General features: G+C 43.7%; 1 protein-coding gene across 1 annotated transcript in view; it reads left to right on the forward strand.

Annotated features, from left to right (window-relative positions):
• The window catches only part of LOC138267204 (extracellular calcium-sensing receptor-like), a 39517-nt gene that overhangs the window by 1255 nt on the left and 17410 nt on the right, over positions 1–20852 (forward strand). Inside the window, exons 2-3 of the mRNA XM_069216058.1 lie at positions 7414–7705; positions 16931–17761. Coding sequence (XP_069072159.1) covers positions 7414–7705; positions 16931–17761 — 1123 coding nt within the window. The remainder of the gene's footprint in view (positions 1–7413; positions 7706–16930; positions 17762–20852) is intronic.

The raw sequence follows: 20852 nt of genomic DNA on the forward strand, positions 1-20852 counted from the left end.
TTTGAGGAAGCACACAAATTGTGCCCAATCAAAACGTGTACTCCTGCTCCCAATACGTGGGCGGAGCCAAAGCTGCTCTTCTGCTGTTCTCACATAAGTGTCTGGTGATAGCTGCGATCTCTAGCCTGAGCATCAAAATCGGATAGAATTGGTCATTAAACCAGTTTTACTCTTCCACCTAATAAAAAAAATTAGCACAAATAGCTCGCAAAATAAAAAATTAGCACAAATAGCTCGCAAAATACAAAATTAGCACAAATAGCTCACAAACCCAAATTCGCATAGGCTGTTACCACAAGGCCCTAAGGTGAAACAGGTGCAGAGATACTTTCTATGCAATACTTTTCATTTGTAGCCCTGCTTTAAGTGTGTGCAAAAACAGCAGTGCCTCAGTTTGTATTTCGGATTAAGGTGCCCCAGCCTCAGTTCCTAGAGTGGCGCGAAGTAATGTCGGGTTCCATGTAAAGTGCTACATGCATAGTCTCTTCAAGGGAGCGCAGACACCACTCCACTACTCTCTAAAATCCATGAGGCTGCCTCCTCACATTTGTCACAGTGGCGTAACAAGGGCCCCTGCAGCCTCCGCAGTGTGTGTGGGGGGCGAGCTTCAGGGGGCCCCCTCAGAATAGTACCCTGGCCTGAGAGATCCTGAGAGATTCTGGGGGGACCCTTCATGTACTTTGCAGGGGGACCTCCCTCAAGTTTTGTTACGCCACTGGTTTGTCGACCTAATATACCTATTATTCAGACATACGAGGTGAGACATTTGCCCCCACTCCACTGGCTGATTAACGACACTAATTGGGTGGCTGCTAGCACTTAATAAAAACCCTCAAATAAATAAACAAACAAATAAGAGGTCATTTTATGTGGATTAAAGAGTGAAATATTTTGCATAAACAATCTTCTTCCAAGATCTTTGGTTTGATGCTCACGCTCCCCTTGAAAAATAAAGGCTTTACTGAAAGAAATCTGTAATATGTCCTTGACAATGCCAGTAGCGGTCTTTTATCTATGTCATTGTGCATCCCTTTGAGAACACCAGGGTCATATTGATGAAATAACTGCACACTGGGATACAGGAAACAAGAGTATTGTGGGGGCTCTGATAACGTGGACACAATAGCAAGGGACAAAATATTGAAAGGTAAGTGCATATAGAGGAAGTATAGATTCACTAGTTCCGATTCCACTTCTCTGCACCTTGAAGAGTTATATTATGTCTGGTAACATATTTATGGCACAAGAAGAGAAAGTCTATACATGCTTGCCTTTCAATATTTTGGCCCGCTGGATTCTGGACTGATATTAGTGTCGCGCGATATTCTGTAGTCGATAATCAGGATACACACATTTTGGGACAAAACCGATACAATTATGCTGTGGCTTTATACCTGAAGTCCAGGGCGGTTTTTGCCCTTGTGGTTCATTGGCATTGTGGGTGCAAGATTGCACAGCTCAGGATTTGCCTCATGTAATTTAGACCTTCATTCAGTGAATGTGCCTGTGCTGATAGGTCACTTTGTAAGTAACCAGAAATTCGCTATTGATTATGTCAGAAGTGATTGTTACAGGTTTCTTTTCAGAGTTCTAATAATTTTAGGTGTCAAGCTCTTTTATTTCAAACATTTTTAGACTGGCCTTTTAGGACCACAGCTCAGAATTACACTTTCAGCTAAAATAATCAGTGGGTTAGAAAACATTTAAAACATAGGAAGGTTTAAGGAGGACTTTAGATTTTAGACTGATCACATGAAAACAAATGGTTTCAACTAATCAAAAAGAAAACCAAGAGATGGGATTTGTTGGTTAAAAATATAATCCTGGCTGCAGTTCCCATGTGGACAAGATACATCTTGGTTTAGGCTGCGCTGTTCTTCTAGTTCATCCCAGCTCAGTTAGACTGACTTGGGAGCCTCGATTTCAAACTTGCTAACACTGGGACTTCTTTGAGGCACTTCTATGCGCTACGAAACGTCATTCACTCGCTAGTTTGAATTGCAGGTTTCTCCAGGCAAACTGGAGTCTACGATGGAGATTTTGCAAATATAGGGAGATGGGGGAGGGGTAGTCATCGCAATCGGGTGAAGGTAGAAGATTTTCTCATACTTTTTCCAAACAAAACATTTGCCTTTGTACCAGAGGGATTGCATCCCGGCAGCTAATCTGGCATTCTTAACATCATCCACTCGAGCTGATGTTCGGTATCTCAGTATTCACTTGGACTTCTTTTGGATGTTATCATATGATTAACAGATCCTGCATTCCATTTTTGTATATGTATGTATTTATTGTTGTTTGTGAACGCTTGGAAGAAAATATTTGATCCTGCCATTTGCTGTACTTTAGCAGCAAAAAAAAAAAGTAAGTTAACTAGAAGTTCCAGAAATTGAATGCGTTGTTCGGTTTCATATGTCCAGTGGTGTAAGGAAACTTGAGGTCCCCCTCCTTGCAAAGTACCGTGAGGGGGCCCTTCCCCACTGGACCCAGTCAGGGGCCTGACACCCGTGAACAGTGTACTGTGCTAAGGGAGCCCTCTTCGTCTCGCCTCTCCCCCCCCCCCCCCCCACACACCGCGAGTGCTGCGGGGACTCTTGTTACACCACTGCATATCTCGCCACCTTTTTAGGGTCTAGCCTGTGAGTGCGTGCGGCTCGCTTGCGAGACTCTGTTGTGATCCGTAATGGGCTCGAAGCTCACCCCCCCGCCCTGTCGCTGACCATTGGTTGGGTTGTGTAGCACTCTTCCTTACAGCCTCGTAGTTCGCCAATGTACGCCTGGAATCTTTTTCATTCATCTGTGTGGAGCATGGATCAAGCACTAATCGATTTCAACTTAATTAGTGCTTGTCCGCTGCTCACGACGTGATCAAGGAACTGATTTGTTCTTTTTAACTTCTTAGTGCCCCGCAAACAGAAGGCCTGTGACTGGCAAAAACGTGCTCCGCAGGACAAACAAAATTGCAAAGTTTTATTTTTTAAAGCTAGCTTTTATTTTTCCAAGTCGTCTTTTCTCAGTTTCCACTCATGTTTTCTTTTGTTTTTGCTCTTGGGCGCTGTTGTCAAAAGATGGCAATTAACTTGTTCTAAATATGCGAGACATATTGCATTACAAATGCTTGTTTTTTAGCGAGGCATATGGTTGGCGGTGTCAAAAGAGCGGGTAGTGGAATCTGAGATTGCCCCCTCTGCCACAGGCTTATCACATGGACAGAAACAAGAGTGCGTCGAACTGTGCAAATGCCAGACTACAGACAATGGCTTCAGCGCCTCATCTAGCACGTATTCATGATTGCCAACATTGCACTCCATCACAGTGTGCCGACTGCCTCCCATGAAACTCATAATAACACATTTTGGAGCTGCATTAAACCATTCAGGGCCGCAGTGCACCTCCGAGCCACAGCTGTGTTTTAAACAGATGTACCTCTGCGGTCTCCTTGTGCACCTATGCAAACTCTGGGCCAGATATATCAAAAGGTTTTGCCCATTTTGTGTCTATGGGAGAAAGCTGTAGTCCATATGGGCCTATGTGTTGTGTTGTTTGGAAAACTTGTGCTACAGGTGCAAACCCCATATCTCCGTGCAGTTTGGAAATATAATACAAAATGTGGAGGTATTTATATTTGCATTCAGATTTGCTCAATTCTTTGTAGATGGACAAACATACTTCCCAGAGCAAGGGGCTGTTGCCTCTAAAGTTCTGGAGGCCTGACATCAATTATTTGTGGGTTTCTCATTTGCATGTAGCTGCACTATTGATCTAAGGGATCTATTGTGCCCCCAGAGTGGCTTGTATGACTCCCATCACCTTTAATTATGCTGAATGCCATGCAAATATGACATCATGGATACCTTAAACATATTAGCTTCGATATACTGTGGTAGAAAAATCCAGAATCTGTGGCAAATTGCATAAGTTCCTCCAGTCAATGATCCATCACTACTTCTGATAAAGCGGTTGTCCCATAAGTGTAGGTGGGCCTATTGCTCGGGACAGGAATAGGCCACAGCATTGAGCATGTGGAGACCACATTGAACAGTACGCTGACTTCAAATCGGTGCTGTTTTGGCATGTTCCTGTCTGTTCCAATAGGCCCACCCCCACTTATGATGTATAGCCCTGTGCAAAATTTAAATTGTGCTTGCACAATTCCTGTAATTTGGGGAATTCTGTGATCTGTTTGTTACAAAAACATTTTGAAATTATGCTTGTTAGAAATTGGGTCTCTAGTTGGTAGAGGAATCAGCCTTAATTTAAGAGGCAATGTGTAAACTTTGTGTGCAACACACACCCACAGTAACACAATGTAAACACAACAAAAATACTTCACACCAGTTTAGCAAAATAGATAATGTTATTCTGAGTCAAACAAGACCAAAATGACAAAAATCAATCAGTAGAAGTCGAGATACGAATGTTTAAAAATTAAGGGCCTCATTACAATTTTGGCGGTCCTTGGACAGCCAAAGCTGCGTTGGTGGTTGGACCGCCGCTCTTTTGGTGGTCCAACTGCCAGTTTAAACTCCATATCTCTATCTGCTCCCAGTGGGAAATTATCTTTAAGAAATATTTCAAGCCAATCCCTATATTAACCTTCGGGAGAGACGGGCCTTGCAATAGTGAAAACGGGAATAAAACACACCACTACATGTCCTACCTTTTCAATACACTGCACCCTGCCCATGGGGCTGCCTGGGGCCTACCTAAGGGGTGCCTGACATGTAGTAAAAGGGAAGGTTTAGGCCTGGCAAGTGGGTACACTTGCCAGGTCGATATGGGAGTTTACAACTGCACACACACATACTGCAGTGGCAGGTCTGAGACATGATTACAGAGCTACTCATGTGGGTGGCACAATCAGTCCTGCAGACCCACTAATAGAATTTGATTTACAGGCCCTGGGCATACATAGTGCACTATACTTGGGACTTACTAATTAATCTAATATGACAATCATTGATAACCAATCATAATCACAATTTACACAGAGAGCACTTTGCACTTTAGCACTGATCGGCAGTGGTAAAGTGCCCAGAGTGCCAAAACTATCAAAAACGAAATCCAGCACACAGTCAAAAATACAGGAGGCAGAGGCAAAAAGACTGGGGAAACCCCGCAAAGGATGGCAGGTCTAACAGGAATCATGGGCTTTTTTAACACAATATGAACCAAAGACCTTCTGGCTCCTTGTTGGGATAGAGGCGCATATGCCTGTGCCACAGAATGGAGACAGACACATTGGTTTTTTAACTTAGAATAAGAAAAAAAAGCCGAATAGCTTCTGGTTCCTTGCTGGGGCACAAAACTGAAGGTCTTGGTGGAGGCGACTACTCCGTCACAACTATGACAGATATGCCGTCCGCCTTATTACGATCTCATGATATTCTATGGAGATCGTGATAAGGCAGACGGTATATCTGTCCCGTTTGTGGAGGAGTATTCCCTCCGCCAAGATCTAAATCAGGCCCTGAGTGTCTGTGGCCTAGCAAGGTGGCAGGTATTGTTTGGATTTTTTCATTAGTCTGAGAAAAATCCAAACATTGTCTGGTATTTGTCACATGTCTATGTCACAGATAGGAAACGGATGCTTTTTAGATCTTTTCTTAGCCAAATGAAAAAAAGTCCAAGAAATATCCGGCTACTTGCCTGGACACAGAATTGTGTGTTTGTGGCCCAAAAAGAAGCGATATACAGTAGCTTGTTTTAGATTATGAAAAAATGGAAAAAAACACGAGGCTCCTTATTAGTGCAAAGAGCATTATTGTCTATACCACAGAAAAGAGTCATGCACTGTTTAAATTAAAAAATATAGATATAGATATATATCCAAACACATCCTGCTCTTTTTCTGGGGCAGAGACACAGAACTCCTTTATTTTCTAATGTTTCTTTTAGACAGAGAGGCATCGGGAGATGAGAAAGCTGTGTGAAATTAAATCATACAGAAGTGGGCATTGGAAGGGAAAGGGTTAAAAAAAAGTCCTACTCAATCCCCTTGCAATATCCACCTGCTGGTTAGTGAGAGGTTGGAGACAATGTTAGCTGCATTTAGCCCTTCCCTTAGCACTACCAACAAGCCTGATTCTTTGATAGAGCAGGAAGAAGCTAAGAAGTGGTATGATATTTGTAGCATCCTCCCCACCCTGGGTACCTGCCAATGAATACACCACACATGGAGCTATGTACTCCACGTCTTTATTCTTCTGCGTGTATCCGCAAACTCCACATTCTAAACTTGCATTCACTTCTCCACGTTCTAACACTTACGTCACAGCTCTACAGAGTTCTTCAGGAGCCAAAAGGGTTCTGTAATTTATACTCACATGATACTACATCATTCATGTTGTAACACACATATTAATGAGGAGGCCCACAAGCAGTGCTTAATTTGTGCTTGTTGTTTCCAGTGCGGAACACCGGCACTTATTTTTGAGGGTCGACGCTTAGTTTTCTCTCTCAAGCATTTACTGTGAGCAAGAGACACGTGGGAAAGACGGAGGAAGAGAAAAACGAAAAAACCTCAGAGAGGGGGAAAGCAGGAAGCTGCAAGAGTGAGCTGAAGGGGTAGGGAGTGGCTGTAAATGGATTGAAGAGGCCCGAGGTGGATTCCGTATTATGCTGCCTCAGTATTATGTGCTCGCACTTTTACATGCAGCAGCCGCGTATTTAAGAGGAGAGCTTTGAGCACCGGCACCTTTTTAATTACAAATTAAGCACTGCCCACAAGTTAGCACCAAGTCACCCCATCAGACAGTTTGCTGATGCCCAGAAAGGATTGTGCACACCGACAAACCTTAAACCAGTTAATATGCCTCAAAGTGTCTGTCATTGTCCACATATTTGAAGGGCTTTTGCATGGCTAGATCATTGATGCTGACCACTTGAAATATTTAGCAAAGACCTATGGGTGTACTCATTTTTCTCAGTAAGAGAACACTGCTCAATAGCTATTCCACATTGAAATCCATTTGAAGTGTTTAAGGGGGATCAAAGATAAGGATAGTAGACTACAGCTCAGTGATCAGCGACCATTAAAGGGACTGTAGATGATAGTCGATCTTAAATCTCATATTTTGTGCCGGTTAAGAATGAGCATACCCTGAAAGGCTGTGAGGATATCTTGACTGTTTAACAAGAGGTGATTTGTTAAGTACTGATTTAGAAACATTACCAAAAGAGTGTAGAGTCTCAGAGCTTCAGCCACAAGTGCATTATTAAAAGCATTAGCAGTGGAATGTTCATATACTCCACTCTCAAGGCACTAGTATGTTATTAAAACTAGTACAAAATGTCTTCAATAAATGCATCCTACTGTTTTATTTTGTGAACTATTTTTCAAACTTACAAGTAATCTGCCAGAGACCTAGTTAAATGATTTTTTGTAAAAACAACCCTTTTTGTATGTTCCAGGTTTGGTTTACAGAATTACCAGTTTATGCAAGCTATGGTGTTTGCAATTGATGAGATCAACAGCAATGCCGACTTCCTGCCCAACATTACCCTGGGCTTCTGGATTTATGACTCCTGTGCCATGATGCGACGGGCTCTTGAGGGTGTCCTGTGGATACTAACCGGTCAAGGAGAGCCTGTTCCGAATTTTCGATGTCAACGTCACCTTCCGCTCCTGGGCATCATGGGAGATGCTGGGTCATCATGCTCCATTGTCATGGCTCGTGTGTTAGGCCTGTACAGATTTCCTCAGGTATGAATGTAAAATCCATGTATATTGTTTTCCAAACAAAGAAGCACCATCTAGGGCACATGTACATATGTTTGTTGTGACTCGCAATTAGGCCTCACAATTTGAAATGTAAGAAAGTCTATTGAGATTCCCAGTGGGTTGCATGTAGACCTCTTTCATAAATATTCAAGAGGTAGGTCTTGCTTTGCGACCCGTTAGGAATCACAAAAATCACAGGGATGGGACCTGCTGGGGTCAGCAGACCACTATGTCTGTGATTGCTTTTCAATAAAGCAATCTTTTTTTTTTTAATGCAGCTCGTTTTCCCTGAAAGAAAACAGGATGCGTTTAAACAGGAAAATAAAACTAAATCTTTTAATTTTTTTAAGATTAGGCAGTCGTCTGTGGGACCAATGCACGTTCCTAAGAATGCTCTGACAGAAATTAACAAAGGAAAAAGGGTCCCTTGCCATTTGCAATTGTGTCACCACCAATTTGAAATTGGTGGTAACCTGCAAAGGTTTTGCAACCGCATTTCGGTTGCAAAACATTCAAACATACCACTGTGATTCGGTTTTAGGAAGGGAGACCTTAACACGCCCCTTCCTAATACTGAATTGCAATGCAGAATTGCAATTTGGTAACAAGTTACCGAATTGCAACTTGGCCCTGGTACAAACAAAAAAGCATTTTAGAGGTCGAAATCAGACAGTTTGCGCCCGCTAAAACGTTTTGGACATCTGGCCCCAAATGAGTTAGCTGAGTTAGCTATACAATAACTATTTGGGGAAAATTGTTGATAGGTATTGGTCATTAGTGGATTGTTATTGGACATTAGTGTTGGGCAGATATGATCAAGCGCAAATAACTAGTGGAATCCAAAGCACGAAAATCATTCAACCTTGTCACCCTAGATGCATTCTACTGGATTAATACTTATTCATTCATTCAGAAGTTTTGTAGAGTGTTATGCATTATCTCTCAGTGACATCAGTGGACTAGGATTGGTCCAGACAAAGTACTTCTAAAGGGGAGAAGGTGAATCCAATCAGTGAAAGGGAGCCCCACCTAATGTTCTTCAATCACAATCACATGTGGATTAAGCTCAATTGAGGTGACCCGAATCCTGTCAGTTTTCAGACTTTTCCAGATGTGTGTATTTATTTTCTTGGGCATACCTCAGGATATTTAAGTGTATCTTGCCTCAATTTTTTTCTTCATTTTGAAATCTCTTTTGCAAAACTGAAAGTTGAAGCCTTTTAACACTGCATTATCTGTGGAATCGAGGAGATGAAAAGCACTATAAAGCTTCTCACTTCTGAAGAGGTGGAACGAGCTGAGACAAGTTGGAGGAGGAAGAACAGAAGAATATTTGAGCTTTAAAGACTGCTCCTCCTCATGCCATGACCTTAATTATGACTTTAGCTGAGTGCTGGTTCAGTTAATCAATGTGACGTTCTATTTTATCAAGAGGAGCATGTGGCACATCCTTCCTGTAATTTTAAGATGCTGATTGGTTTTAGATCAATTTTCAGCTGGAAATAAACTTGGGTGTTGTCATCCTATATCAGGAGCTTCACCTAATACATTACATATGACAGGTGTAATTGGCATGGAGGATTCTGGTCCATTTCAAGGAGGTTTCAGACTATCCATCCGATTCCAGGAACAGTGTTGCTTATGGTATAATAAACTGCTGTAAGCTCAAAAGTATGCAGCTAATTTTCTGTTTTCTAAGGGGTATAAGATTTCTAAGACCAGAGATGATGTGACTGTCATAGGCCTGAATCCAGACTGATGACCATGAATAATATAGCATGGTTACAGACAGTCTTGTGGTTGTCCCATAACTCCCTTTTTCAGGATCTTACTGGGAAGAGGAAATCAGAGATTTTACTTTAGATAACAGAATCCCTCAAGTCAGATGCTGATTTGTTCACATGGGGCATGATAATGGATTCTTCAGCGATCTTGGAACTACTTTCTTCAGATGAGATGCATTGATTAGGGATGGTGATGTGAATTCTAAAGGTTTCCTTTAGAACTGCAGGGGTGGGATGTTAAACCAACAGTGTGGGCACTCTGTTCAGTGCACACAGAGTTAGAGATGCCCAGATGATCACAGATCCTCCAAGCTATTCTTTTGCACAGGCAGTGTTTTCAGGTTACTTATCAGCAGTCCCAGTATACAAATTCAGGGACACAGTGGTACTTACAACAATTTGTTGTTCTTGCAGACAACAAACACACTCAAACATTGCAGTAGGAAATTGGGACTTGTAGTTTTAAAAGACTAAAATAAACAGTAACGACACAGAATGAGAATACGATTGTACGTAAAAATGTTACTATTATTGAGAACATTAATTTTAAGACTGTTTGCAAATTAAATAGCACCCTAAACACTAATGCTATTTCTAACCTACCCCAATATAGTAGGCTAAAACATTAGTTAGTACCCCTCCCTGAAGAGCACAGCATACCTATTGAAACTGCAGGTCTGACTTTTTCTTTGTCAGCTTTCTGCCATGGGAGGACATGCTCATGCTTCTGTCTAGGATGGCCCTCCCAATGTAGCTCTTTGATTGAGAGTGGAGTCTGCATCAGAAATCAGCAAATCAACATGACCTCTGGTGATAATCTCCATCATAAATACATCTTCTAATCAATTGTCAAAAAATGAGGCGTTTTTTATAGGGATATGGCCATTAATTCTGTCTCAATGAAACAATCACAGTTTGAAACATTGTCATCTCCTTAGCCTTAACTATCAAAGCCTAAAATATTAACCTTAACTCCACATATTTGCATTTGAGGACAGAGCCATATTATCAATCAAATCAATCAATCAGTTTTTGTAAAGCACGGCTACTCACCAGTGAGGGTATCAAGGTGCTGGGGGAGGGGAGGGCCTCAGCCGAAGAGCCATGTCGTGAGTTTCTTCCTGAATATGGTGAGCGACGGGCTTTGTCTGAGGTGCAGGGGGAGGTTGTTCTAGCTCTTTGCTGCAATGTAGGTGAAGGATCGTCCTCCGGCTGTGGTTTTGCGGAGGCGAGGGATGGTGACCAGGGCCATCTGGGCAGAGCAGAGGGATCTGGCGGGGGTGTTGAAGGAGAAGCAGTGGTTCAGCTAGGCTGGTCCTGCGTTGTGTATGGCCTTGTACTTGTGGGTGAGTATATTGAAGGTGATTCGCTTGTCGACTGGTAGCAAGTGAAATTTACGGAAAGCATTAGCCATCGTAGATAATGGAATTAACACCTTGTCCGACTGCATTTACACCCTAAATAATATTGTGTCCTCTGCAGTAGATATAGTACAGAGTGATGCGTTGTTTCTGAAACATGAACAAAGTCAGCTACGATCCATCATGCAGTTAGGTGGGACACTATAAACATTGAAGGCAGGTCACGTCCCCTGGCAACATGTGAGCGCAAGGGAGATTTTTTTAATGTTAATTTAACGTGACAGCAAAAATGATGGCTAAGAAGAAAGCAACATATATCATGTTGAGAATAGTTTAGAAAAGTTGCTCAGGCTCTGTGGTTCCCTGGACATGACTTGGATATTTTGTCACCTGCCGAAGTTGACCGTCTCCTGACTTCCATTGTCCTGGATCTAATTGGTGACGCCCAAAATGAGTTTATCTTTTGGAATTTGGTTCCCGGTGCAACGTTGTGGTATTCAAAACTGTCCTTTTGTATGGCTTGTATTCACTGAACTTGTCATAATTAACACCTTGGTTGTTAGGGCCTTGTATACCTTATTTTCACATTAGCTTTGAACCACCCCTAATTTTACTTAGGTTTTAGACAGGTTGTTTTAGCTAACTAGGCCTGCCACTGTGCACTTTCACCCTATTACGTTTTACACGGCATCGCTTTGTTTTTCTAGCAATAGCTTCATTTGCGGTGCTGTTTTATTTCTCTCTATCTTATTGTCCTTTCGCCTAGGAAAGCATAGGGTTCTTGGTAGGACATGTAGTTCACTAGACTCAGATAGGGTTGCCGACAAACTTGGTATGCTGTGTCTCCTGCATTCACAGAAAACAACACATTCATACATGGGGACCATTTCTTAGAATGCCAGCTGTTTTAATTATAAAACACCCCATAGTCCCAGACACGTTAGAGGGAGATTCCAGCCAGATGACCACTACTGTATTCTGATTGCTGCAAGCTTCGCTACAGCTACTTGCTTAGACGGCCGAGCCCTGAACTGGATGGGGACGGTGTCTCTCTAGACCTCAGGCCTCTCCTTCAGGTATGAGGGACGATGTTCTCCCACAGGGAAACCCGAAGGGCAGATTATGCTTATTATGCTCTGCTCATACTTAGCGTAGGTGAGGGGTTATAGATCCACACCTCTGTTTGGACAGCATGGTAGGACTGTTCTTGTGTTTTACATTTTTAGTCACATGCCTGCTCCTATTGTTTTTCATTATCTTCGTTATTGCTATGCACCTGCTCTTATCTAAGATGAGATATTTTAATAAATGCTTATTTAAATATATTCTGCCTCTGTTGTATTTGCCTGAGTGAGATCTTGGTAACTGAGAGAACGGGAGGCGAGCTGATGTACCACGATTCCCTGGGGAGTCTAACTTACCATGAGTTCGGTTGCCACTATCATCTCGGTCAGAGATGGGGTGCTGCTAGTTAGCCGGAAACCCAGGATTCGGCCGACTAGTGTCACCAGGTGTGGAATTGTACTAAGTACCCACTACCTAGGTGATCATACCGCCCAAATCCAGTAGCCTCATTACCATAATGAGAACCTACGCTACAGAGGGTCCTCAGGTGTTGGGAGATATGTTTTCGGCAAGGGAGGTCCAGAATGAGTCTGGCGGCAGCGTTCTAGATGAGTTGTAATTTTTTGATGTTTGCAGTTGAGGTGCTGGCCTAGGTGGTATTGCCGTAGTCGAGCTTGCCAGTGCCTAAGGCGTGGGTGACTGTCCTCCGACAGTCTGCTTGGATCCATCTGAAGATCTTCCAAAGTTTGCGGACTGTGTGCCAGCAGGAGGAGGTGACTGAGTTTACCTGGCAGGTCATGGATAAGGAGGAGTCGAGGATGATTCCTAGATTGCGGGCGTGCTCAGTCGGTGCAGGAGGGGCGCTGAGGGATGTCGGCCACCATGGGTCATCCCAAGCTGAGGTGAAGTTTCCAAAGATGATGTGCTCATTCATGTCAGAATTGAGCTTGAGGCTGCTTTCTCTCATCCAGGTGGCGACGGCTTCCATTCCTGAGTGGAAGTTCCATTTGGCCGTGTCTTTGGTGAGGGAAATGATGAGTTTTGTGTCATCTGCATACAACATGATGTTCATACCGTGGCATCTGATGATGGCAGCGAGAGGGGCCGTGTATACGTTGAACAGTATTGGACTCAGTGAGGATCCTTGGGGGACTCCGCAGTTGACTCCTGTGGGTCTGGAAGTGTATTGCGGGAGTCTCACCCTCTGCGTCCTCCCAGAGAGGAAGGAGTGTATCCATTCTAGGACTCATCCGCAGATTCCTATGTTGTGGAATCTGGTGCACAGAGTGCTGTGGGAGACCGTGTTGAAAGCTGCTGAGAGGCCAAGGAGTATGAGCGCTCCAGTGTGGCCATGGTCTAGGAGTAATCGGATGTTGTTGGTGGCTGCCAGGAGGGCTGTCTTCGTGCTCTGGTTGCTGCAGAAGCCAGACTGGGAGCTGTCCAGGGAGTTGTTGGCCTCGCTGAACTTCCGTAGTTGTACATTGATTGCTTTCTCCAGTACTTTGGCGGGTTAGGGTAGCAGCGAGATGGGCTGAAATTTCTTTAGTTCTGATGGGTCGGCCGAAGGTTTCTTCAGGAGAGGGCTTATTTTTGGCGTGTTTCCAGTCCTTGGGGAAGGTGCCATTGTTGATGGAGAAGTTGATTGTGTTCCGGAGCTCGGGCGATGGATGCGCTGGCTCTGATGTATATGTGGTGCAGGCAGGGGTCTGCGGGGGCTCCGGAGTGGGTGCTGTTCATGGTGCTGACTGTTTCCTCTGTGGTGTCTCTAAATGTCTGCGGGTATGCTTTGATTCTTGAAGTTCTGTGATGAACCAGCTGGCTTTCTTAGGTATGCTTTTGGCCGATGTCACCCGGAGGGGGGGCTAGAGTTTCGGCACATTCAGTGATGCATGCATTGACATTGCGCGCTGCTGTGTTGGCATCATCACAAGGAGGAGGGAGGGATTTGGCGAGCGATGAGGTGAATTGCTCATTGGTAATTTTGTTCCATTTCCTGTGGGGAGGTCCTGGGGGTGCGGGTGAGGCTGCTAGGTGCTCTGATTGTGAAGTGTATGCAGCGGTGGTCGGTCCAGTCTGTGGTGGAGATGGTGTTGACGGTGATCCGGTTGCTTGAGATGAAGATGGGGTCCAGTGTGTGTCCTGCAATGTGTGTGGGAGCGGAGACCAGCTGTCTGAGGCCGAGGGTAGTGAGGTTGTCGAGTATAGCTGTGGTGTTTGGATCGACGCAGTCCTTGAGGGAATTCAGGTCGCCAAGGAGGAGGTAGTCATCTGACGCCAGGGCCTGGGGTGTAGCGATGTCTACAACGTCATCTATGAAAGCTGGGCAGGGGCCGGCTGACCTGTACACCAGGGTGCTGCGGAAGGAGGAGTTGTGGTTTGAGTGGACCAGGAAGTGAAGGTGTTCCATGGTGGTGCATTGTTCTTCTGTGATGGCCTTGACATGTAGTGAGGACTTGTGTACGATGGCAAATCCTCCACCCAGGCGGGAGGGCCGGTCCCTCCTTAGGATGCTGTATCCGCCGGGAATGACTATGGCAATGTCTGGTCCTGAGGTAGGGCTGGTCCAGGTCTTGGTATGGAAGGTGATGCCCGGTTGGGCGGTTTCGATCAAATCCCAGAGTTCGGTGGTGTGTTTGTGGAGGGAGCGGATGTTCAGGAGCAAGCAGATGATGGAGTTGTGGAGGTTGTTGAAATCTTTGTTCACGGAGAGTACCTTCAGCTTGTTAAGGCTGGCACTGAAGTTGCAGTTCCTGCAGGTGAAAGCTCCGTGGGTGTCCTTGCCCTCATAGGGAAAGTTCATGATGTCGTGAGTAAAGAAAGATGTCAGCCTACAACGAAGAGTTTATTTGTGACGATTACAGCAGAAAAAAGAAATGTCTCCCAACTCTGAAGGTGTTAATGTTTATCAGCAGTTTGCATGCAGAAGGAATTTCACACTTTCTAATATGATTGAAAGCAAATAAAACTTAGAAAATAGAGAATTCTAGATGGGAATTATCAGAGCATTCACAACAATGGCATAACAGGTTATTTTGACAGAAGAAATAATTTCATACACGCTACTAGACAAGGTTCAGCAAAACGTTTGGAAGCTATTGGTTTACGGGCCAGGACTAACCACCATTTGGATTGAAAGTGGAAAATACATATTGTAGTGGATAGATTTCCAAAGAATCAGGGACTGAATTGTGAAGGGTAGTAGATCACAGATATGATGAATGAACTGTGTGTGTAGATTCTGCTGTATGAATAGGGGAGAGTGAATCATGGGAAGTTCTGAAATTCCTTCCTCCATTGATTGCAGAAGAACCAGGATAATGGATTTTATTCTGGTCTTTCCTTTCTGCCAAAAGTGTAATTATATTTTTTCTTAAACAAATTTAGCATGACTAGTTATTTATTTCTTGAATTCAGCTTTGTTTTCACTTCACATCACATCATATTTCTCAATAATGGGATGTTAGGCAGAGCCCTGATGACCAGATATCCCTGTAAAGGCTGATATCCTAGAGCACAACTCAATCAGTGTCACCTCCAGGAGGCTCCTTTTAAAATACTTTAAAAATCCATGTAAGTACCATGGAAATTGCAGGGAATATTGAACGCAGCTGAAAGACAGCTTCTTAGCTTACTAGTGCAGTCTTGAATCTTGCAATGATGCAAGGGCATTCAAAGGTCCTTCAGATCCATGTTAAGAGCTCATTCCCTACTTCTAACCATGGGTGCCATAGACCCAATATCTCTTCATGGCAAACACACAACTCAGTTTTGTTTAGATTGCCCTCAGGCTAAATATTGGTGTTTTATGGAATGCAGATTATCCTTGTTGCCCGTGTGATGATGGCTCTGTCCAGTACATGCCTAATTTTATGTTTTTTTGTACATTTGTTAAGGTACGTGGGAAGTAGTACTTGATACTGCTGCATAACACCTTAAACATTAGGCAATGCAGACAACACTTCTTTGTTTGCAACCCTTGCCCTCTGAAGCAATTTTTTTGCAGCTTTTTATGTCTGTCTTTTTCATTGTGTACTGAAGTGGTTTACATAATGAACTGCTTTACAAATTTTAATGTATTATGTTGTTGACTTTTGGTAACTTTTGTATTAAAACGTTCTGTGTATCAGTTATGATTTTATTAAGACGAATAATGTTTTGGATGGAGAGAAGACACCAAGGAACTAGCAGAACATTAAAAATGCAAACTCGCACGATGCCAGCCTCCATATCCCTACACTGGCTTTCTTGCCCAACTTTTGACTGTCCCTAGCTTCAAAAAGTCACAAAGAGGCAGAGGATTCCTCTCTATCCAGATGCCAAATCTCTGGAACTTGATTTGTGTACGAAAGAGAATATTCCACAGTCACCAAGATGGTAGAGATCACTAAATCTTGTCGGACTCCTATCCTACAATCAAAAGATTCAGATCAAAACCTATATAAGATGGAATGTATAGTCATGGTCATGTGCACTGATGTTGATTGCACCATATTTCAAACAACCTTGACCTTCACCCAGCTCCTCCAGCATGTTCCAGATATGGCACACAGCAGCCAACATTCATACTCTCTGAAAGGTTTTCCTGTAACCCAATGTAACACAGAAAGCTTCACAGCTTCCTTCATAGTTTGCTCAAGGCTGGTAAGCACCATGAAAATGTTGCAATAGCAAGAAGAATAGACCAGTGACTACCATTCTCAACCAAACATTTTGAAAAATAAGGTCAACTGTGATTGGGGCCCTTTACATTAAATTTCTAAAAACATTTTAATCAACTGTATGATGTCAATAGTCATTTCTAATACCGTGTAACCAATGTAAAAACGTGTTACCAATGATTATTTCAAAAACAAAAATTAGCTTCAGAGCCTTAGATGGTAGACTTCAAAAGTAAATATTGATTGATAAATAAATGGAAGTATAGCATCATTTCCAAAGCTCAAGACTTGCTGTTAAGCTTTTTATAAATGCAAAAAAATTGTTTTTGCCTTTTGCAGATCAGCTATTTCTCATCGAGTCCTGCCTTGAGTGACCGTAACCAGTTCCCCTCCTTTTTTCGGACTATTCCAAGTGATGATTTCCAGTCCCACGGACTGGCCCAGTTGCTGGTGCACTTCGGCTGGACTTGGGTAGGCCTTTTAATTGAAGACAATGACTATGGGCAACAAGGAGTTCAGAAATTAAGGCAAGAGCTATCCAAGACAGAGGTCTGCATTGCCTTCTCAGAAAACATTGTCCTAAACCAAGCAGACAGAAATGCCCTACACATTATACAGGTTGTCAAGAGCTCGACTGCTGATGCTGTTATCATCTTCTGCAGTGATGCTGGGTTGATTCCCTTGATTGACGAGATGGTGGCACATAATGTGACAGGGAAGACCTGGATAGCCAGTGAAGCTTGGTCTACATCGGCCCCTCTTTCGATGGGTAAATACAGAGAATTCCTTGCTGGCACAATAGGGTTTGCCATTCGCAGTGGAGCTATGCCAGGATTTGAAAAGCACCTCACCAGCATCCATCCGTCGGGATCTACCAGCAATGGATTTATCGGAAAGTTTTGGGAGGAAGTCTTTGGATGCAAGTGGCCTGACCACCAACTTCACAATGACTCTTTGGATAACAGATCAGTCCTGTGCACTGGAGAGGAGGACCTTGAGGGACTGCATAATGACTATACCCTTGTATCCAATTCAAGAGTTGCTTACAACGTATATAATGCTGTTTATGCAGCTGCATGGGCGCTACAGAATCTGAAATTTTGCAAAGACATTGAATCTGTATCGATGGGTAGAAACTGTGGTGACAATACAGACTTCCAACCATGGCAGGTACACCGAACATGTTTCTTTGATTAAAATGCATATTGTATATAAATTGACCATTCCATAGCTAATGATTAACAGTCTTATTTAGGGGTATATTTCCAGATTAGATTCTAGAGTGCAACTGGGATGCAACTGTCATTTTAGAGGTGAGCAGCCCACGTAGCCTGTGCTGTCTAATACAGTCATTTCTATTTGGGAAAGAAAGGGACAGGGGTATGTAAAACTAGCAATGTGATCTCGGAGTTCTATGTATTTGTATGCTGTGTGACACTCCTTGTCAAGATATCCTCAGTGCTTAATTTGTGCTTGTTGCTTCCGGTGTGGAGAACCTGCACTTATTTTGGAGGGCCGGCTCTTATTCTTCTGCCTCAAGCACTTACTGCAAGCAAAAGACTCGTATGGGAAAGACTGAGGAAGGGAAAAACTAAAAAACGTCACAAAGGAAGAAAACAGAAAGCTGCAAGAGTGAGCTGAAGGGGCAGGGAGCGGCTGTAAATGGATCGAAGAGGCCCGAGATGGCTCAGGATTACGGTGTCTCAGTATTCCATGCTCGCACATTTAATTGCAGCAGCCACGTTTTTAAGAGGAGGGCTTTAGGCACTGGCACGTTTTTTATTTACAAATTAAGCACTGGATATACTTGTTTATATTGTATATCTCTCTGACTAATCGCAGTATGTATCTTTATATTTGAAAATGTAATGCTGTTAAACTGGAGAAGTGGCGGGTTATAATGGAAACAAGGTTTCCCGGTTTTAGGAGATGTCACATAGCAACGGAGCCACAGGCCCTGGTGCAAGAAGGGAAAATGTGTCCTTTGCCTATTAGTTGGGTAGTAAAATACATTCATAATTGGGGTGCAATCCCTAGGACCCCTGGATCTCAATGATCTTGCACTTGCGGAACCACACACAGCTCTCACTCTATTCAGTTGCATATATTGTGCAGTTATGCTTTGCAATGATTCGTGGTTAGTAAATAAAGTATAAGTGGCTGATAGTCCAGAAAAATGCATCCATAAACACTGGACAGGCAAGAAATACCTTAGAGGTTAAAGACATCCTCTGTCTTTTTAACTACTGAAGCAGACATTTGAAAACATTGGCTTACTGTGATGATTGCACTCCCACTCTCCATCATTTTAGTATTATCCATTATGCCACAGTTTAATTTAAATCCCAATGTTATATGTAACTTGTTTTTTTCCTAACATACAGAGAACATATGGAGATAGTACATATGTCAGTTTAGTAGACATGTGGCTACAAAGCCTGGTACCCGTAAAGATGCCCTCTGAACCTATACCTTACCTAATGCACATACAGGCATTCACTTTATTAAATACATGTGCACAACTGCTCGGAGAATGATTGTCTGTGAATCTTCAGGGTCCACCACTGGTGTCGCTAGATCATGGCTGGATGAGGGCTGTGATCCAGCTCTGTGTGTTCTGACCCCTCTTGTGCCCCAATACCAAAGCTGTTGAAGATGCCAACAGGCAAGACCAATAAACGTTACACTGCACCTTGCCAACAACATTTATTTGTCCATCTACCTTTCACTGAAAAGCAGCCTTTATTTTAGCAAATACCCTCGGTGGTTGCTTAAAATATTTAACTTGTCACTCTACCATGCACGGTGTTAGGGTATATTGGAAAATGCAACCAATAATATTCAATTTATCGGGGAACATGAAGTTCCCTCACCCACTGGGCCAAAGAGGGTGAACCTTGGACTCAGAATTACTCAGAAACTGCAAAGAAACTCTATGGACCTCATTATGACTTTGGGGGTCGGACTAGCCAATTGCCAAAGCTGTGGGGAGGAGGCTGCCATCATGCTGTCGCACCCCAATCATGTTACGATGTTTCCACCGGGCTGACCAGCGGAAACATCATATTACGACCTTCCCGCCAGTCAGCCTGACAGAAACAATGTCACGGCATTGGCCTCGGCTCCCTTGGGGATTCGAGACCAATGCCATTGCACAACAGCACCCTCGGAATGCGCACTGTCTGCAAAGCAGACAGTGCGCATTCCACGGGTGCTGGCAGGTGGACCCCTGCACTCTCTGTGCCATGGGGACCACGCCATGCAAAGGCTGGTGGAAAGAGGACTTGTGATCAGCACAGCAGCACCATGACTCTAACCGCCGCCACCCCATTGGGATCCAGAATCCTGGTGGTGGCAGCAGTCCCCTGGTGGAAAGACCGCCAGGGTCGTAATCTGGCGGTCGGACTGCCAGGAGTGCGGCAGTCCGACCGCCACCAGAGGTTCATAATAGGGCCCTATATAATAACAAGTCATTTACATTCCTTGGAAGTCAATGATAAGACTTTTATGACTAGTTCAAGGCTTTAGTAAATCTTTTTTAGTGAGAGGAAGGGACAGCACCTACATCACTTCCTTGGAATAAAAGCGAATAAATAAAATAATCCCACGCCAACCCTTGGGCCCTGGCCCATCCCGGATTTATTTGAAGGATGGTGTAACCGAGCCTTATGCACTCTGGGTCTTGAAAAGGATCAAACCTCACCAATCTTTAAAAAAAAAAAAAAAAGCCATAACTTGAGGCTTGTGGGGCCGTTTTGGATTATCCTAGATTTATTTTACTCCTGGTGGTGAGCTCTAGCCACAGGGCCCATTTAAGCAGACCACTTCAACATCAATGCCGTGTAATTCACAGAGAGCTGGTTGCACTTGTTCCCTTCGCCACCTCACCTCCTGGTCTTTGTCTCTGGGCACAGAAGTCCAGATACTTCCCATAACTGGTCCTCATGACGTTTCAGGGGGCCAACCTCAGTGGCCCTTGGAGTGTCCCACTGGTTCCTATTTCAAGTGGGGGCACAGTCCTTAGTCTTTTTAGGCATCGGGGGTTCCTCCTTCCAGTTGTCCATGGCTGCTGCTGTCCCAGGGTCTAGCAGCAAAAAGCACAAACAGCACCAACAACCCTTTTGCTACCTTTTTCATTTTTCAAAAGTGTGTTGAAAGTTCTATAAGCCTTGCACCTCTGGCCAGTCCTAGGCTGACGCATCTCCTCTCCACAGCGTGCTGGGATAGTTCAAGAGGGCATCATCCAGGAGTCACTGATGAC

Source organism: Pleurodeles waltl, chromosome 12, assembly GCF_031143425.1.
Source record: "Pleurodeles waltl isolate 20211129_DDA chromosome 12, aPleWal1.hap1.20221129, whole genome shotgun sequence".
In the NCBI taxonomy this organism is placed as follows: Eukaryota; Metazoa; Chordata; class Amphibia; order Caudata; family Salamandridae; genus Pleurodeles; species Pleurodeles waltl.